At 40.1% G+C, this 21,685-nt stretch overlaps 1 protein-coding gene across 14 annotated transcripts in view; it reads right to left on the bottom strand.

Moving 5' to 3' along the window:
* The window catches only part of PTPRK (protein tyrosine phosphatase receptor type K), a 615,152-nt gene that overhangs the window by 112,735 nt on the left and 480,732 nt on the right, over window positions 1–21,685 (bottom strand). For all 14 annotated transcript variants that reach the window (XM_048844583.2, XM_048844582.2, XM_048844592.2 and 11 more), the window contains exons 8-11: window positions 17,325–17,627; window positions 6,787–6,896; window positions 5,458–5,659; window positions 1,749–1,854 (exon numbers count right to left, since the gene is read on the bottom strand). In XM_048844583.2, coding sequence (XP_048700540.2) covers window positions 1,749–1,854; window positions 5,458–5,659; window positions 6,787–6,896; window positions 17,325–17,627 — 721 coding nt within the window. The remainder of the gene's footprint in view (window positions 1–1,748; window positions 1,855–5,457; window positions 5,660–6,786; window positions 6,897–17,324; window positions 17,628–21,685) is intronic.

Genomic DNA, 21,685 nt, shown 5'->3' on the forward strand with positions numbered 1-21,685 from the left:
GCTGGGTACGGCTAGGGAAGGGATGATAAATACTGCACCTGGTAAACATATGCACTTCCCCGAGTCAGCACAGGCAGTGCCAGGGGTCATCACTGACCAAGAATTAGCGGGGACAGGAGGGAGTTCCCTGGGGTGGGGAATCTAACTAGCCCCTAACTATACTTAAAAAAATGCCCTAATGCTAAAGATAAAGAAGCAAGTTTTGAAATATTTACAGCTTTTAGTAAAGGAAGCTGAAGAGAAAGGAGAAGCTCTGGACACGGCAGGTTCCAACTCAGGCCATGCAGTGGTTGGTCCATGCCACCCCTTCTACTCTCAATGCAAAGCAAGAAGAGATTGGGGAACAGGTGCAGAACAATGGACACTGCTTGCAAGTATTCTCCAGCGTCAGGCTCATGCATACCCACAGTAGACTGCACACAGGGACCACCACTTGAAGAACACCACGTGTTGCTATCCAGGAGCTTCAATGGTTTATAGGAGGGGCAGTCAATAGGTGGACCATGGGCAAAATCTAAACCGCCAAATGCTTTTGAATGGATCCCAAATCTTTTTATTACTTATTATCATCTTTATTGTTATTTTTTAAATTATGTTCTCTGGAGTCAGGACCTTGACTATCCCTTGACCAAGAAATTTGGACCGTGACAAAAAGTTATTGACTATCCCTGGTTTATAGTTTTATTTATGGATATAATTTCTAAAAGGGAAATAAATGAATCTGAGTAGTTATCTCCTGTGCCAATAATCAAATTAACACCACCATCAGCAAGGCTCTAGAATTACAAACTCTTCATCTCTGTGATAAGGAGTGAAATCTGGCTAGTCCATATTTGGTTTATCTGTACAACTAGACATCTGAAAGGCTGAAACTGTGACCAATCCTATAGATGTAAACATCTAAACACAAATCTATTCTAAGCTATTCAACCTACAGTACCAAGCTACTCTTGAGACTGCTTAATTCTGAATAAAAATGGTGTTTACAAACAGCTCACTTTCTGTACCTTAATGTGGATGAAGTACTGTCCTATTCAAGCAAAAATATTAGTTAAACAAAAGTCTTTGTCAAACAGAAACCAAACATGGATTTCCCACCAACAATGAGAAATTAAAATCTACGATGTAGATTAATCTTTGCAAACAGAATTAAATTATCTTTCAACTGGAAGGAGATAGAGAAAGGTCTCTCAAAATTAATATAACATGAATATTTTAATATGATTAAGGGACACCCCAAATAAAATTTAATAGCTATAACTTGATTTCTAATAAGCACTTCTGGAAGAAGAAGAAAAAAGGTCAAATAGTTTGTATTCACCACTGTTATTCTCCTATTTCCTCCAAGCTTCCAATTTTCCAATAATAGCTGTGAAATGCATTATATTATAGCTGATTTTAAATACTGGAGAGGTAGTGTTATCTTCAAATTTGTTTTCTGACAAATACTTTCAAACCTCATATTCCACAGATACCAAGAGAGGAAGTGAAATGAAATGGTTCTGAACTGGGGGGTGGGCTAATTGAAACAGAACAGATAGGTTGATGATTCAGGTAATGAATATCTAAAACCCGCTGAAAAATTTACTCTTATTAACTACAGGTCTATTTGTAGTCTTTCTCTAACCAAGAAAAACAAATCTCCTGACATAAATGTCAAATGAATATCACTTAGGCATGAATTGCTTTATTAGCTGCTAGGCAACATGCAATCTACTACAGAAACTCCTTGCTTTTTAAATAAATACCTGATAGGAGCACCTTTGGCTTGAGCTGGTCTCAACAGTACAGTTATGGTAGTGGCAGTTTCATTGAGAGATGCGTCAACTCCTTCATAGTCCGGTAAAGTGGGAGCTGATTAATGTTAAGGAAAAAAAGAAGCAGCAAGAATCAAATTAGCTGAAGCATTGTGAATTTTCATTAGATTCTGTACCTGCACAAAAATTGCACAAAGTCACATTTTCACAGGCTGCTAGAATCTTTCTGATGATTTTTCAGCCAGGGACCCCCTGTTGCATATCTGGAACTCCACCAGTGGTAATAATAAACCTGTAAATATCCCCATATCCGTTAGGTTAGAGAGGTTCATACAGGATAAGGAGTGGAAATGATGGGAGAAGGTGACTACATATTTATTCTTCCTCCATTTGTAAATGACATTTGTACTTTGTTGTTGTTTACAGACTTTTGCAGGAAAGGAACAAGAAGTCTATAAATCTCTCTTTAGCCTCCTCTTTTCACCTTTTTAATCACCTGTCTTCACACACCCACCCCCAGCAGCCTCCATAATCTCTCTCCATGGCCCTCAATATTTTAGGATCCTTTCAAGTTTCATGTTGACTTTCAAGGAAGAATAGAGGTACACTACTAGATTGGGGAGAGTGATAAAATACTGCTTCTAAATCAGCCTAGTGAAGCTAAAAACTGCTCTACCACTTTTGTAGCACTGCCAAGGATCACACTGGGCAAGGAGGGGAGGCAGTAGTTTCCCTTTGCAGTATCACCTGTGAGTACTCCTTGAGGAGGCATTTTTAAAGGGAAATTTCTGCCTCCCTTTTCCAGCCAGGCACTCAGCAACACTAGAAAAGTGACTGGGGTCACTTAAAACATCCCAATTTAATGCAATGAAGTTAAGTCTCTCAATTAAAACTTTTAAGTGAAAATAAAACTTATAGGCAGACCATTTGGGAGGTTGGTGGGGGTGGGAAGAAAGAAAACCGAGGGCTAAGTGGGGAAATGGAGTGCGAGGGAAGAGGACAGAATAGGAAGAATGAGTTGTATGAGAAATGGGGACAGCAGTCTAATTACTCCACTTTAAAAAGAAATAAAAATGTATTTGTTATTTAATTCCCAGAACTTATACTGCATTAGCAGAAGCTGGAGAATAAGGAAGTTCATTCCTAAGGGAATTATACTTCACTAGAAAATAAAAAGATAATGGCTGGTTGCATGGCACATTAGAGTGCTCAAAATTGAAATGAAGCTACATGTAAACATGGTCAGTGGGTGGAAAATCCACCACCATCCTGCGTAAATTCTTCCAATGATTAATTACTCTCACCATTAAAAATTTACACCTTATTTCCAGTTTGAATTTGTCTAGCTTTAACTTCCAACCATTGGATCATGTCACACCTTCTTTTGCTATATTCAAGAGCCCATTGCTAAATATTTGTTCCCCATGTAGATACTTACAAGACTATAGTAAAGTCACCGCTTAACATTCTCTTTGTTAAGCTAAATAGATTGAATTTATTGAGTTCATATCACTGTAAGACTTGTTTCCTAATCCTTTAATCAGTTTCCTGGTTCTTCTCTGAAACCTCTCCAATTTATCAACATCCTTGAATTGTGGGCACCAGAACTGGACACAATATTCCAGCAGAGGTCACACCAGTGCCAAATACAAAGGTCAAATAACCTCTTTATTCCTACTCGATTTTCCCATTTATTCATCCCAGGATCACACTGGCTCTTTCAGCCACAGCATCACACTGGGAGATCATGTTCAGCTGATTATCTACCATAACTCCCAAATCTTTTTCAGAGTCACTACTTCCCAGGGTAGATTCCCTCAGCCTTTAAGTATGACCTACATTCTTTGTTCCCATATGTATACATTTACATTTAGCCATATTAAAACCGTACTGTTTGCTTGAGCCCAGTTTACCAAGCCATCTGGATTGCTCTGGATGAGTGATCTGTCCTTTTCATTATTTACCAATCCCCCAGTTTTTGTATCATCTGCAAACTTTATTAGGGATAATTTTTTTGTTTGTTTTCTTCCAGGTCACTGATAAAAAGGGCCACAAACCGATCCCTGTGGGTTCCCCACTGGAAACAAACCTGCTTGATGACAATTCTCTGTTTAGAGTTAAATTTTCAGATCCCTCAGCCCAGTTTTTAATGTGTGCAATGTTAATTTTATATTGTTCTAGTTTTTTAATCAAAATGTTGTGTGGTAACAAGTCACATGCCTCACACAAGTCCAAGTATATTGCATGAGGAGGGCTTCACACACAGATTTACAGTAACATTTGGAAAAATGTGACCCCCCCCCTTTAGAAACATTTCAAGACATCAACATAGCAGAACGAGGCTGTGGTGGTGTGTTCACCCTATGCTTGCCCTGAAAGAGTTAATGAAGGCTAAGAAGTGGGCTAATTAACCCAACAGGCCACAGCTAAGAGGAATCAGGTGACTAAGTAATTCCCAGACTGAGTGAGGGCACCCAGCTGGGGAGGAACAAGCTGAGATGGGACTATGGAGACAAGAAATGGGAAACAGAAGGGGGCCGCCAGGAAAGTCTGAAGTCAGTCCCTGGGAGAAGGTCTGGCAAACCCAGAGAGCAGGGAAGCCAGGAATGTAGGACAAGGCTCTGGGGAAGGCAGTAAGATCTAGAAGGGAACCAACGGCTGGCTACAGGATCCCTGAGCCAGAACTTGGAGTAGAGGGTGGTCCCAGGTTCCTCTGCCAGCCACTGAAAGAGTGGCACTACAAGGCAGTGAATGGGCAGACTGCCTAGGATGGCTGAAGGAAGACTTTGGTATGCTGGGAGGGGAAAACACGTCGAGTGACCTGGCTGGATGGCTAAGTCATGAAGAGGCAGCAGCAGCTCATGGAACGAGAGAGGGGCTGCAGACCCACAAAGAGACAAAGGATAGTATACAACCACAAGAAGGGGCATTGTCCTGGTGATCTACTCCCTGGACTTAGCAGGATGATGCACAATCCCAACAGTGAGTTGAGGGAAATAACCTGCTTAGCACTGTTTTAGGTTTTCAGCTGACTTATCTTTCTATTGTCTGTCCAGTTCTAAAGTTATCATGCCATATAATCAACTAAATCTCCAAGTTTGGCTTGAGACTAATTTTACTAGTTGCCAGCTCTATGAGTGGTAGCCTTATTCTTTGAGAACAATATTAAAGGATAACACAATTACATCTACCAGTATTTTCCTATCAAATTGTTTATATCTTTATTCTGTAGTTCTCTAGTTTTCATTACATTGAGATTTTTAAGACAATTAGCACCAGTATTCCATGATTCTGCTTCCTTGTTCTGCCATTAAATTACTGTGTCACCTGTAGGTAAATCATTTAATTGCTCTGCACCTCACTTCCCTGATCTGCAAAACCAGTGTAATACTTAACTCAAAAAACATTGTGAGACTTAATTACTTAATGTTTGCAAAGCACTCTGAAATCCCTGGATGAAAAGCACAATATTTAAAATTAATAAATTGAAAACATTTGAAAATTATAGATGCATAATTTTTTTAATGCACCTGCATACCCTTGGACTTGTAGCAGTATTTAGAGAATATATCCCAAAACATTCCCAGTAAAGTTGAACCACTTTAAATGGGTGGAGTGCATGGTCATTTGTTTTCCCCCTTATTTTTAAAGTTTCAGAAACATACTGTACAAAACAATTGCCCTTTGTTTTTTCAGTTACCTGAGATGTTGGTTGTTACATTGATTGCTGTCGCTGGTCCAAACCCTTTGACTGTGCTGGCACGTATAAAGAATTTGTAGGTAGTACCAGGGTGCAGATGTGAAAACACATGGTGTGTACTATTCCAGACCTTTGATACAGTCTGTGGGGGTCCCGCCACTAGGACAGCAGGATCAAATGACCTTATACTGCTATAGCTGACCTGTTAAAATAATTGTTTTTAAAATTATGTTAGGGCTTTTGGCAGACATGGGCAGAATGTTATCTATTTTCTTATTTGTAAAGGAGATAGATGGCATGCAGATACCTGACAGTAGATATCTTGAGAATATGGTATTTGCTGAATGTTATTTTATTGATAGGTATTAAAATACAATCTGTTTTACGCTTCTTTAGCACTATACATACCCTTCCCTCATCTATCTCCCTACATTCTTAATATCTATAAGCTAGCAGGAAGCATACCTTCTTTACTCTACCTCTTCCAAAAGTCACATTCAAACACTGTCTAAAATCATGCTACGATATTCAAACCCAACAGTGATATATCAGACTCCATTAGCATACTGCAGAGCCTGCACACACTAGAAATTCAAGTATTTTTATGTTTTAATGAATTAAATTAGTACACATTAAGACTCCTCCCTCCTCCACTTAAAAAAAAGGAAGACAGAAAGATAGACTCTTCCTCAGAGTCTGCACATTTTGAAAGTGCCTGCATCCAAGTTCCCTGTGGGTGTATGTTTTTTTCAAGGGCTCACACATTTAGTCATAAAAAAGAATCATTCTAGAATTTGTGTGCTGGTTTCCTTGAAGGGAGGGTAGCCAAAGTTACGGCAAAGCCTAGATAAGTCAATTTCACCATTAATAATCCTCTTCATATTTGTGTGTGTAACCTTCTCTTTCCGCAAATGAGATTCCCCAGGTCTCCACTAAATCACGGCTTTGGAAGGCTGTATATTAATATTACAAGATTTAAAATTAGTGTTTCACTTACTCATGAATTCCATAATTTGTGATAGCCACACAGCAATGCTTCTTGACAAGGCCAACCAATACTATTATGCATTGTGACAAACTCTAGTCACCACAATAATTCTATTACTCTGTGAAACAGAGTAACAGCTAATTGAACAGAATCTTTCTGCAAACTATAAGCACGTAAAATCATTAGTAATTATTCCCTCACTTTCCAACCTCCTTAGGGTGACCAGATAGAAAGTGTGAAAAATTGGTACACTTTTTTTGGGGTGGTGGTGTATATGAGACAAAGCCCCTAATGTCGGGATGTCTGGTCACCCTAAGCTTCCTAGATGTTCTTTCTATTACCTCATACTGCGTAATGATGCCATTTGGATCCAAAGGTTCTTTCCAGTTCAGGAAGATCTTGTCTTCAAATGGGGTCCCTTTTAGTGATTTTGCAGGTACAGGGCCAGGCACTGCAAATAAATTAGAATTTTAGCGAGCGAGCGAGAGAAGTAAACTGAACATTGGGTGATGATGTACCCTATCCAAGACTGAAGTTAATAAAATCTCTAAATATTAATATTCCTTTTAATGCAGAAAAAAGGCACAGGCACATATCCAGCTATGCAGGGAATGCAGCCAGTCGAGACCGCACCCCAAACATGATTTCATATGCGTCATGCAAGATAAATTAATTTGGTCTCGCAAAGCACACAGGGAAAAAACCAAACCACATCATAGTCTCAGTCTTTAGTGAACCTCATTAACTTTAATAATAAACCTGTCTCAAGACCAGGACAACGCTTCAGCAGAAGGATTTTGAAGACTGCTTCAAAACCAGCCTTCCAAATCAAAGGCCCATAATCATATAATTAAGTACATGTCATATTGCTCCTCCTGGCATCTACTAAAAGACAGAAATGCTGGGAAACTTTGGTGTCAGTCATCTCTCTTCTAGCTTTGTTTTAAAAACTAAAAATCTTAATTAAAAAACAGCAGTTCAACCACCACCGCCGCTTTCCAGGACAACAACGTTAGTGCTGCAGTAGAGCGAGAACTGCCTGCTTCAATCTTTCATATAAAAGAAGTTTTTCAAAGCTTTGACCTGAACTAAGCTAGAATGACCCACGTTTCTTATATCAATGTAATCAGTGAAGGAATGTCCCCCCATCCACGGTATAATAAGGTTTGAAGAGTCACTTTAGGACCCATTACCTGAAGTATGATTCATAATAACTAGTAATCACATCAGTACTAGGTCTGAATGCTTAGTTATCTCCCATTTTCAGTTTACAAGGTTTTCACCACCACCCCGCCGCCGTTGCATAAGGTTCTTTTTAACCATCAGCACTTCGCCTGGAGTTGAGGATGAACGTGTTGAAAGATTGGTGGGAAGGGGGGAGTGCAGAATGAATGTAAGAAAGAGATTTTATTTTTAAAAAGTCTCGCAACTTAACAAGTTGTTTTGATTTAAATATCCAAGCATATATTTGTCTTCCCTAAAAAGGAATTAGTTCCCTTCTCCTCCCTCCCCCCTTAATCCAACATGCAATGAGCTTCAGACATGACATTTCCTGGAGATTTATTTTCAAAGTATCTTGCAATTTTGTAAGGGGCAAAAATAAATTAAAAATCACTGGATCAAAGGAAGTGCTGTGCACCGTGTTAGCAGCATCAAGGAACAGAGAGTGGCCTGTCACAACAGCAAGATTTATTTCAGTCAACATGGAAGATGTAAATGATGAGCTGACCTCTGGGATAGGCAGAATAATTTGATACATTAATAATAAATTCATGGAGTCAGAGAAGCCCACAAGTAAACAGATGAGACTCCAACACAACTTCATAGGAACTGTTCATCCATCTGTCAGTTGAAGACTTGGGAGAAGTTAACTAAATGCATATACTGCTGTTTTGCTTCACTATACTGACACAGATTGTGTAGTGGATAAAGGCTGATGTGCCATGACAGCCCCTCTGTGCTGTTTCTGGCATTCAAGGATGCTGTCATATGCATCATTCTATGTTTCATGGGAATGCTCGGCTGCTTCTCTTCTCCACAGCTCAAATGAAGCATACTGTTGCGTGTAGTCTGACCCAGGTGATACCTTTCATTTTACATCTGAATGTGTGTATAAGAATGTATGGGAGTGCAGCTAGAGAATTCCAAACACACTTGCTTATATTTTGCTAAAACAGTTTTGAAAATAGCATTGGAGTGGAAGGGATAAACAAGTGTCCACACATTGTTTGCAAAGACACCTGAAAAATTATTTATTGTGTCTTCTTTTTTAAGAGACTGTGCTGCATAGAGGAGTGAAACTGGACACAGGACACGGGAGTCTTGTGTTTTCGTGCACCCTCCCACATTTCTTTTTAAACACCCAAGCAGGAAAAGCCCACAGACTGATTGCACTGCATGATCATAGTCTGTGCCTCTGCGCTATAATATTCTTTAACGGTGGCAGCAATAATGTTAAACTGACTGGCACTAGTTAGTTACGTGATTCTATTTCCACAGACACCAAAAAAGCATTAGAACAAAAGTTCAAACTCTGATTATAAACCTCTACTGCTGAGAATGCCAGATACATAAATTGGGGGGAGTGGGAAGGGAAGTAGAGGAAAAAATAAGAGCCTAGAAACAAAGGTTGGCAAGTGAGGAGAGGGATATATGAAAGCAAAGAGATTCTGAAGAGGAGTGTATCTGTAAACCAGTGGGCAGACTCACCAACCAGGTTAGTCAAAATAAAGCCTAAATTCTCAAGTTCCGTCCCCATGTCCCTTTCCTCAGGGCTAGTTTTATTTACAAAAATATTAGTCAACGTACTGCAGGACACCAGGCAACAAAGGCCTCTCTCTAGGGTTGCCAACTTTCTAATTGCACAAAACGGAACACTCCTGCCCCATCCCTTCTCCAAGACCCCGCCCCCTACTTGCTCCATTCCTCCTCCCTCCATTGCTTGCTCTCCCCCACCCTCACTCACTTTCACCGGGCTGGGGTAGGGGATTGGAGTGGGCTCTGGGGATGAGGGGTTTGGAGTACGGGAGAGGGCTCCGGGCTGGGGCAGAGGTATGGACTCTGGGCAGGCCAGAAATGAGGGGTTCAGTGTGAGAGAGAGCTCTGGGCTGGGGCAGAGTTCGGGGGGCGGGTGAGTGCTCTGGGGTGGGGCTGGGGGATTCGGGGTGCAGGAGGTGCTCTGTGCCGGGCCGAGGAGTTCGGGAGGGGGTGCTGGCTCCGGAGATGAGGGGTTTGGGGTGTAGGAGGGGGTTATGGGGGGGGCAAGGAGTTTGGAGTGAGGGAGGGGGTGTGGGCTCCAGCTGGGGTGCAGGAGGGGCTCCAGGCTCAGGCAGGGGGTTGGGGTGCAGGGGGGTGAGGGCTCCAGCTGGGGGTGTGGGCTTTGGGGTGAGGCTGGGGATGAGGGGTTTGGGGTGCAGGACAGGACTCAGGGCTGGGAAAGAGGGTTGGGATGTGGGAGGGGTTCAGGGTCCCAGAGGCGCTTACTGCAGCTACCAGGAAGCAGCCGCCAGGTTCCGGCAGCCATTAGGTGCATGGGCAGCCAGGGAGGCTCCACACACTGCCCTTGCGCCCACAGGCGCCACCCCTGCAGCTCCCACTGGTCGTGGTTCCCAGCCAATGGGAGCTGCGGAGTCGGTACTCAGAGTAGGGGCAGCACGCGGAGACTCTCCGGCTGCCCATGCACCTACAGGCTGCAGGGACCTGGCGGCTGCTTCTGGGAGCCGCACGAAACTAGGGCAGGCAGGGAGTCTGCCTTAGTCCTGGGTTCCTGCTGTGCCATCGACCAGACTTTTAACGGCCCAGTCAGCAGTACCTACCGGAGCCGCCAAGGTCCCTTTTCGACTGGGCATTCCGGTCACAAACTGGATGCCTGGCAACCCTACCTATCTCACTTTCTGTAAACTGGTAAGGGCTAGAACACATCTTTACTCCTAGGTAGCTCTTCTTGGCTAATTCCAAGGTCTCCTGACAGGTCCACATGCAGGGACTTCCCTCAGGGTCTTACCTCATATTCCCAATGCTGAGCCAGGCCTTTCTTTATATAATCTTCCGCAGGCAGTCACATAACAATTGGTCAGGTAACCCCTTGTCTGTCTGGTGACTACATTTCCCACCAAAAGGGCCCAAAAGCCAAATCAGGCCCACTGGGTGTATATCCCAAAGCCCAGTGTCTTGTTACACTATTTCTTAGTTGTCTTGTCAATTCCCATAGTCCTCCACAAGTGGTATTTCTTTCCTCCTTTCAGTTGTTTTAATAATTAATACTATGTTAAAGCACAAAAGATAAAGAGGAATATATATTAAAAATTACATTACTCGGTTAAGATTCCAAATCAGTGGCCAAATATTTGAACTAAAAATTACAAATATCTTTCGGCAATGGCAGAAAAATTGGAGCTGACATCTAATCCTTGAGCCTCTGCGTTCACTTGGGCGACTCAAAAAGAGAGTTTGTGGCTCTGTCAGACTTCCCTTTTTTTCTCCCAATACCCCTATGCAATGGCCCCTCAACCTCTTTTGGGGCCCAGCATTTTATAACACACATATCCTTAAACCACAGCTTCAGTCTTAATTCTGAATTTCCTTGTTTTTATGTGCATAAATCCATTTTATTTTAGACAAGGTTTGTCAATTTCTAACTAAATGGAGCTATTCTCATACCAATATGGATAGGGCTCCCAAGCTGTTTGCACAAAGAGTTCTGAATTTATATTTAAAAATATAAATAATAATAAATATACCATACACTGAAAGGGAATTTCATCATGGATTTATGGTGGAAATGTCACTAGCTCTTTTAATGATTTATGGATATCACCAGAAGACATTTCATGAAATTATATACTTGTATAGTGCATAGCTTATAATTTATTCTTTTATATATTTATAAGATGGCAGACTTTACAGAATATTATGCTTAAAAATAACACAATCAATTGATCTGACATCAGAATAATTCATTATTTTAGAGCATTAAATTTGCATTGAATTATGTCACAGTCATAAAGAAATTGTAATTCCCAAACAGTGTCAGTTGAATATTGTCCTGCATGAATTTTACAGGAAAGGCATTTACTACATCAGTTTTAGTAGAACAATGTTTTAATGGACACCAGCTACTATAAAATGATTCCATATTGCTTCAGTTTTCCTGCTACATAATAATGAAAGTATCAACAGAATATTTTCATTATTATTAAGGATACACTCCATGGTGAAGGCTGCATGGAAATATATACACTGTATAGAGACATAGGTACAGTTATAGTAAGAAGAAATCCTTTGTTGTACAAAAAAGGTAATATGTACCAGCAAGAAACTGATAACATTTACTCGGGGGTAAATATCAGCTTACAACACTTTCAGTGAAGTGCTTTGTGGTTGTGAAAATAGCATCCAAACCCTATCTATCCACATTTCACTCAAGTATCTGATCTTTTTGTTCTTGTACATGGGTTCTTGACCTGGAGGTACTGAACCCTATGGGGGTTGTGAACAGATGTCAGGGGATCACAATCACCATGCCTTTCTCATACTGCTAAATGGGAGGAGGGTCCACAGCTTCATGAGTTGGGATGCTAGGGTTTTCATGGGACAGAAAAGATTGACAACCACTGTTCTGGTGTATATAGACTATGGCTGCAGGCCTACAGAAGATTATAAAGCCATAAGATGGGGGTGGGAAAAAGGGACAAAAGAATATGGAGAAAGGAAAAGAAACTGAGTAGGTAAGATGAAGGAAAGAAGAGAAAAAAGGAGTGGAAGAAGGTTAAAAGGCAGCATAGTGAAACAGGGAATGTACAAAGATAGAGAAAAAAGGAGACTCAGTATACATGAATTACTTTATGAGTAACTTGCTGATTAAATATGTAAAAATTAAAAGATGTAAAGTTTCAGAAGAGTATATTTAAGAAAAAACCCATCTCTGTTACCCAACATCAGTATTTGCAATTTTCACAGTATTTACTATAGTAAATACATAGATTAGGATTTGACAAACTCTCTCTTTCTGGTATAGGAGATTACAAAACAATATGATCTGGAAATTAATCCAGCTCCACAGAGAAATTCCACCTAATTTTCCAATACAAATTCTAAAAATGGAAAAACTGAGGAATTTATTAAAATGAAAAAGATTTGAGAGAAAAAACTTAAAATGGTCACTCAGGGAATCACAGAACAAACTCCCACCACACAATTACTACCAGTACACAGTTCCAAGGTACTTTCTGAGGTAAACAATGGGAGAACAGAGAAGATGGGCATGGCACTGTAGAAGTATCCTTTTCAATTTGACCATTGATGCAAACAACATCCTGTAATGGAGTCAGCACCCGCCTCTCGCAAGTGCCCCTTTTCTCTGGCTGATAATGCCTGCAAACAGTTCTTTTCACAGGGTAGTGCCCCTCTGCCCGATGGTTCTCTCATCAGGTCTTCAGCAATTCAGCCCTCTGGCCGAGCCATACTATCCCCCCTTCCGGGGTTTACAGTCCAAGTTCTTATCATGGTCCTGGTATGGGGCCATGGCTCTAAGGCTTCTTCCAGAGGCACTGCCTTCTTCAACCAACCAGCCCAGGCCCATGTCAGTACCCGCAGATGGTGGTGTTTCAGCAGGCCTCCCTGGGCTCATCTTCAATCAGACCAGTGGGGCACTTCTCGGTAACCTCGCTGGCCTGGCCAGGTTCTGTGCTCAGTCCCCGGGGGCTTTAGCCTGCCTGCACTGACCTTCCACTGGTCCTGCTGCTCTTCAGCAGCCTTCCCTGGGGCTTCAGTCCGGTTTGCAGTGAGCTCTCCACAGTGATCTATCAGTGGTACTTGGTGTTCACTCCTCAAGCTCCACACAGCAACTGACTTCTCTGCTCTTCTGTTGTCTTATATAGGGCCCTTCTGGCCCCAGATTGGCTGCTCCATCAGCCCCTCTGATTGGTTGTTCTTCTGCAGCCACTCTAGGCAGCCTCGAGGACTTCTCTCTGCTCTTATTCTGGGGAAGGGTGAGGCAGGGCAGTGAGGTCTCCAGCAGAGGGCGTCTGGACCTAGTCCACCCTGCCGCACATCCACATGACTTTAAAAGACTTCCTAAATCTGATACAAAGAACTGTCAACTTTGGACTCAAGGTACAGGGTTAGACTGGGAGGAAGAGAAATTGGAAAAACTGTGCTGTTGCAGTTTCTGACTTCATTAACATAAAGCTGGAATAACTTTATAACTGGTTTCAATTAAGATATATTACACCCTGTAAAGGAGAGGGGAACTCACGTTAACACTAACTCCAATGTAAACAAGGTCACCGATCTACAGGTGGGAAGATTCAGAAATTCAAGTGTTTTGGCAAGCACCAGTATCATTTGACCAGAGTGACAAGATTCAGTATCTTCTTTGATCTCAAAGCCTTCATACTCCATATTCCCAACAATAATCCAAAAGTTAAATGCAAGGTGAGGTTTGTACATGTTGTAGTTCTTTTGGCCAAATTCTGCAAATCTAACTGGCTAAAGGGTATGAGAAGAGGATAAAAGTATATCTTGAAGAGGCACCTACTCAGCAACAGGGAATGACGCTCAATTCACGTGGGCATAGCATCATTGCTTTATTGATTCTCATGCAATACAGCAACCATAAATCCCTATACTAAAACCTAAACATATCAATAGTTCCCTCCAGTTTATATTTCTCACCACCTACAAAAAACTTAACACTACATTTGATCTGCATAAAATATTAAAATTCTGTATGCCTCAAAAAATTCCTGTATATCAATCTCTGTGGCTCTCCAAAACTCCTTGTATTCTCTAGTTATACTGTGAAATACTGCAACCCTCTCTTCATTATTGCACTGTCTGAAACATCATTTTTCCTGTTTGTTGGAAAAACTGAATACATGCTAAAAACGCATAAGTGCTCCACCACATCCCAGTTTTGATTGCAGTCAGCATTTACACAACTCACTTCACTGCTTGTACACATATACAAACACAATGCACTTGTTTCAGTTTTCTCTTTTATGTATCTATGTTAGGGTTGTCAAGCGATTAAAAAAATTAATCAAGAGATTAATCGCACTGTTAAACAATAATAGAACACCATTTATTGAAATATTTGTGGATGTTTTCTACATTTTCAAATATATTGATTTCAATTACAACACAGAATACAAAGTGTACTGTGCTCATTTTATATTTATTTTTGATTTACAAGCATTTTCACTGTAAAAAACAAAAAAAATAGTATTAGGTGAACTGAAAAATACAAGTATTTTAGTGCAATCTCTTTATCATGAAAGTTGAACTTACAAATGTAGAATTATGTACAAAAATCTGCATTCAAAAATAAAACAATGTAAAATTTTAGAGCCTGCAAGTCCATTAAGTCCTACTTAGACAAACAGGTTTATTTACATTTGCAGGAGATAACGCTGCCTGCTTCTTGTTTACAGTGTCACCTGAAAGTGAGAACAGGCGTTCTCATCGCACTGTTGTAGCCGGTGTCGCAACATATTTAAGTGCCAGATGTGCAAAAGATTCATATGTCCCTCATGCTTCAACCACCATTCCAGGGGATATACGTCCATGCTGATGACTGCTTCTGCTCGATAACAATCCAAACCAGTGCGGACCGATGCATGTTCATTTTCATTATCTGAGTCAGATGCCACCAGCAGAAGCTCTGTTTTGGTGGTTCAGGTTCTGCAGTTTCCGCATCGGAATGTGCTCTTTTAAGAATTCTGAAAGCATGCGCCACACCTCGTCCCTCTCAGATTTTGGAAGGCACTTCAGATTCTTAAACCTTGGTCAACTGGTATATCTATATTTAGAAACCCATATTGGTACCTTGTTTGCGTTTTGCGAAATCTGCAGTGAAAGTGTTCTTAAAATAAAAACATGTGCTGGATCATCATCCAAGTCTGCTACAACATGAAATTTATGGCAGAATGCAGGTAAAACACAGCAGGGGACATACAATTCTCCCCCAAGGAGTTCAGTCACAAATTTAATTAATGCATTATTTATTTAATGCGCGTCATCAGCTTGGAAGCATGCCCTCTGGTATGGTAGCTGAAGCATGAACGGGCATATGAATGTTTAGCATGTCTGGTACGTAAATACCTTGCAATGCCAGCTACAAAACTGCCAGGCAAATACCTGTTCTCACTTTCTGGTGACATTGTAAATAAGAAGAGGGAAGCATTATCTCCTGTAAACGTAAATAAACTTGTTTGTCTTAGAGACTGGGTGAACAAGAAGTAAGACTGAGTGGACTTGTAGGCTCTAAAGTTTTACATTGTTTTGTTTTTGAGTGCGGTTATGTAACAAAAAAAATCTACATTTGTAAGTTGCACTTTCATGACAAAGAGATTGCACTACAGTTCTTGTATGAGGTGAATTGAAAAATACTATTTCTTTTATCATTTTTACAGTGCAAATATTTGTAATCAAAACAATATACACTTTGATTTCAATTACAACACAGAATACAATATATATGAAAATGTAGAAAAACATCCAAAATATTTAATACATTTCAGTTGGCATTCTATTGTTTAACAGTGTGATTAAAACTGCAATTAATCACGATTAATTTATTTAATCACGATTAAGTTTTTTGAGTTAGTCGCATGAACTAACTGCGATTAATTGACAGCTCTGATCTATGACCTTACATGTACACACACACGATAAACTGTTTCTTTCTCTATTATGTGTACAGAATTATATACATTATTCAAAGTTTGTATGTCTTTTCTAGTGTCTTGAATTGGCAGTTAATCAGCTAAAGTTATGGAAACTAAGCCAGCTCTATTTCCATACAATAGTTTTCATCTAATTAAGGAACTATAGTTCATGCTGTTTTAGTTCCATATTAAGATTCATAACAGACAATCACTGAATAGCTTGATAAACATCTGAATCTGTCCTTTGTTTCTCCTCATGTAAGTAAGGCTGTCTTACTAGGGGACTTAAACCAGGAACTTTAAGAAGGAGGTCTCAAAAAATTACATGTTCTCTTTTTTTAAAAAGTCAGCTAATAGATAACGTGTGCGCTATATAACATGTAACATATTCTGTTGAAGCTATCCTGAATTTCAGGTAAAATATTGCAATGCTGAACTGAATATTTAAATATAAATGTACAGAATAAGTTTCCTCCATTGAATATTCTAAAAAAAAAAAAAGTCCTTAACTAATACCACAAAAACTAACACCTTGTGTCCAATATGAATATATTTCATAATTAAGGAAACATTTTTATCGTACATAAAAGTTATGCACGGTGGCATGGGCTAAATGTTGGTCCGTTTCAGTTAGTTTTTCAGAATAACTACTAAAATATTTGAAAAGCCATAATTTTGGGGGCAATTTAACCTTCTTATAACTAATTAATAGACCAGCAGTGGCCAAAGTGTGGCTCGCAAGCCACATGCGGCTCTTTTAGTGTTAAAGTGAGGCTCGCTGAACCCCCCATACTGCCCCCACCATTTTCCATCTACCAGACTGGGTGGGGGCAGGGGAGCTTGGGAACTCTGCCTTGCAGCGAGGTGGTGGGGTAGGAGCTTCTGCCCAGCGGGGAGTGGGGTCACAGGGCTTCAGCCCTGTGGGCTTCTCATTCTGGGGCTCAGGGTTTCAGCAGAAGAGGGACTGAAGCCTGGAGTCCTGTCAGGCGCCTCCTGCACAGCTGAAGCCCCAAGCTCTGGCCCCTGGCAGGTGCGCCCCAGTGCTCGGTCTTCTGAAGATTGCTGTATGTGTCTTAGAAGACCAGTAAGATTGGCCACCCCTGTAACAGACTGTGACCTTTGTTCATCAGAAGACATATTTTAACTCACCAAACCATTCCCTCCCGCTCCTTTAGATTAAATATAATTTCTAAAATAGCATTTGTGCATACCATCTTCATCTGTTTGAATAATGGTCTCCTCACTCTCCTTTCTCCCTTCAGGATTAGTTAGGATCATTTTGAGGCTGACATTTGTGTAAGGAGGCAGGTGATCCACCACATGCTGGGGTGCTTTGGGGTCCATATCCAAGCAGTCCGCTTTGTTCTCATTGTGACCACGGAAGTAGTGGTAGCAAATAGTTACATTGAAAGTGTGACATCGAGTAATATTGTAACCCAGAGACTCCCAATCCACTGCAATGTGTCTGGCCTGGATCTCAGCAATCTTCAGCGTTTTTGGTGTTCTCATAGGCTCTAGAAGACACAGAATATAATTGAGATAACCCTGTTAACGTTTCCCACATTCACATTGACTTGTTAAGTGATACACTTAGAAATGTCAAAGCACCAGAGATACCCAACAAGTACAAACTCATCACTGGAAAAAGTGACATCCCTTGCAAGAAATACCCTAAGGTGAAATGCCACACATTTTCATTTCTCTTCTGCTCTCTTCTCTGTAGGTTTTAATCAGTGATTAAGATTTACCAACATTAAAAATAAAATGTTAATTAACAGTGCTAACAATTCAAAGCATTTAAGAATACAGAAGGCAAATTCAGGAAGAGTGACCAAAAGGCCACCACAGCTGTTGTTGCTAACTTCCCCCTGTCTCCCCTTTATCGTTTTTTAAATGAGTAAATTAGATAATATATCATAGTGGTGAAGAGTCAACATGCTCTTCGGCATGATTTATCATGCCACCAAACTATGCTGTATACTAATTACACTAATTGCTGTACTAAACTAGCAGTTACAGAAATGATGCAGATATTCATTAACGTTTATTATTTCAGTAATGATGCTATTAATTCAAGCAAGAAAGCCAAGAAATATTACAAAAACACTTTTGGATGTTTACATCATATTCTACCTCCTTTTACCACCCAATACACTTCGTCTGTGCATAGCTCTGAGCTAGTAATCAGTGCACCATCACTCAAGCTCAACTGTTATCTGCACATGAACTTCCACTCAGCTAGAAATTAACAGCAGAACATGGGATACTTGGCTGGGTTGCCATCAATCTATCATTGTCTCTCCAGCGCATTCATCCCTCATGCAAGACTAACTTTTATAGTCAAACTTAATTAAAATGATTACACAATGAAAGTCATGACCATGAATATATATACACTAGAGCTGCACTAGAAATTTACCAAGGGAATGTTTCTACACTCAATATGTATTTGCTTGCCAAAGAAAATAAAGCAAGCTCTAGGGTACACTTTAACCTTGTGTCTTTGCTGATTCTAGGTGAAAACAAGAGAGAATACACATATGTGAAACACAGATTTTTCTTTTTGGGGTGTGACTGTCCTGTGTAATTTTCATTTATGAATCAAGAATCTCAAGCAGGCAAATGTTCTGTAGAAAGCACAGATGGCATATCCAAATGTGTGAGAGTCTCAAGGAATATACTCTATTCAGCATGCAGTTTACAAAACAACTGCAACCAAACTACTTAATTTTCTTTCTCTACACACACCAAGTTATGGATTAAAAGCCACACATTAGTTTTCTTAATATTTACATTAACCCATCACCTCCCTCTTAAATCCACTATGAGCTTGAATTTACAGATTCCTGTGTACACACACGTGTGTTCTCTTCCACCCTTGAGTACTGAGTTACTACCAAATTTGTGGTAGTGGCCTTCTGAACACGTTGCCCAATGTGACAAAACTACTAGGGTTGAGAGAAATCATTTAATGGGTCTATGGAGATCAGATGGATGATGGAGGGATATAAGCTTCCTTTGGAAAGTGAGCCCTGGGTGTTACTTGTCTGCTTATCTATCTGAAAAATAGTAGTTATAAAGAAGGGCAGTAACTTGATAGTTTCTCAGGATACGCCTATGCTATAAGCTTTGCGGAAGGGGTTTTTCCATTGCTGTAATAAAGGCACCTCCACAAAAGGCAGTAGCTGGCAATGTCTATACTAGGGCTTAAGTCAGCCTAACTATGTCTCTCTGCGGGGGATGAATTTTTCACACCTCTGAGCAACACAGCTAAATTTACCTAAATTTTAGGTGTAGACTAGACCTCATAATGGGATGGTTCAGGGTCAGTGTTTCCCTTTCACAGGTGCAGAAAGTCCATATTCCAATGTTTTAGGAGAATATAATCTCTAAAAAGGAAAAAAAATTACCAAGTCTTTTTAAGCCAGACATTTTAGACTTAGACAAGGTGGGTGAGATAATAATCTTGTATTATACCAACTTCTGTTGGAGAGAGAGACAAACTTTTGAGCTTACAGGTGACCTGAAGAAGAGCTCCGTGTAAGCTCAAAAGCTTGTCTCTCTCAACAGAAGTTGGTCCAATAAAAGATATTACCTCACCCACCTTGTTTCTCTAATATCCTGGGACCCACATGGCTACTACAATACTGCATACAACTTTTAGATTTAGATTTTTAAGACAGACCATAACAGGAATAAACATCCCTATGCACTCAGATTGAGAATTTGAAGTCTACAGAAATAAGTGGAAGATTGTGTAATTAGACAAGTTTTGTTTTATATATCATTTTCTCTTCTAAAAATGATCCCACTGTTCTCAATTTTCTTTTTCTTTTTCCTATCCCAAGCCCCCATCCTGTGCTATAAAACACACATTTCTAACCTGCTCCGTGTATTAAATTAATATAAAAAGAGCATATGCACATAATAATATAGGATAGTTGGTTCTAAAGATTCAAGCCTTGCATGTCTGAGAATCAAACAAAGCCTTAAACCAACCGGTGATGGGAAATGCACTGATTTTTTATTTGGTTTCCTCCAAGTCAGAACCTTAATATGGATTCACACTGTGTTACATAGGATTTTTGAAACAAACAAACAAACAAAAAATACGTGTTGTTAATTTTGAAAAAAATATTTTACAATCCTATGCAAATTTTACAAATATGTGTCAGTATCAGAGGAGATATTAAAAAGCATCCTTTATCCACCTGTCGAAAAAGGAGGAATAAGATAGGAAGCATGATCTAGCTTTCTCACACGCACTCTCATCTTTGGCAGAGATTAACCAATTCTGCATGACTGAGATGGTAATTAAAGTCTACAGAGTCTCTCAACAGCTTTGGTAAACTGTGCCAACTGTCCCACTGCTGCTAAAATTATGCTTTAAACACAATTTTACTCTTGCCTCTGAAAAACATTCACAACAGGGTTCTCTAGAGGTAAAGTCCAATTGTTTTAAACTGCTGCATCACAAATTCTCCATCTGTAAGACCCTGGTAGAAAGTAATCTTCCAATAATTATTTTCCTCAGACAAAAAGCTATTGAATTGCTTGGTAAGCTTCAGGAAACTCACTGCATCTCATTACCAAAAAAAAAAAAATTTACATAAGAAGAAGAGGAAGCTCCCTCCACACCCATACTACCATGATGTACTTCAGAGTTTTACTTTCCCCCAAAATGTTATCTTAATTCTCCTGTAATTTGTTTCCAACTGATGGTTCTTTTCTCAGTTAAAGGTATCCTTTCAGGAACAGCAGTCCAAGCCAGTGTTTGGTGAGGTGTGTAGTAATTATTAATCTCATCCCTTGGTGGTTGTAATTTCCCTTCCTTGAACTGTCCAATCATAGCTAGAACTGCTTTGTCTAAAGTGCATGAATGTCACTCCAGAACTTGCTCCTCTGTTATATTAGGTTATACCAAAGTGGTATCCCCTGCTTAACATGAATGGAATAAGACTCCCTCCAGAACACTCCTAATTTCTTAATCAATGAAATGAAGCTAAAAGAGTAACAATACACAGCTCTTGCCAGTTTCAAAGCACAGTACAAACATTAATCTTCACACCACCTGGCCCTGTCAGATAGGTAAGTATTATTATTCCCATTTGACTACTGAGGAAACAGACACAGGGAAGTTAAGTGACTTGCTCAAGACCACAAGGCAATTCATTGTCAGAGCCAGGAATAGAATTCAGATGTACTTGGCTCCCCGCTCTGTGAGATAACACTGGCTAACAATAGCAGTGGCACATGCACCAAGCTTAGGTTTCAAATACTAATTCCCATTGGAAAAGATAACTCTATCACTGCTCCTCAATGTCACTTCGTTAAAGGGGATTAGAAAAGATTTTGCTAAAAGAAGAAAAATATTAACTGAGTATCTATGCAGAATTAAGGACAAGTAATTTGAAAAACACCACCTTTATGTACTCATCCCCTTGAGTCTCATGTTACACCTATCCTCAAACTTTAGGCACAGGAACAGTTCAAATTTTTAAAAGAAAACTTTACGTGAAACAATTTTAATTCACCCAGTGTCAATACCCATCCACACTTCCTCATCTCCAGC

Source organism: Caretta caretta, chromosome 3 (genome assembly GCF_965140235.1).
Source record: "Caretta caretta isolate rCarCar2 chromosome 3, rCarCar1.hap1, whole genome shotgun sequence".
Taxonomy (NCBI): Eukaryota; Metazoa; Chordata; order Testudines; family Cheloniidae; genus Caretta; species Caretta caretta.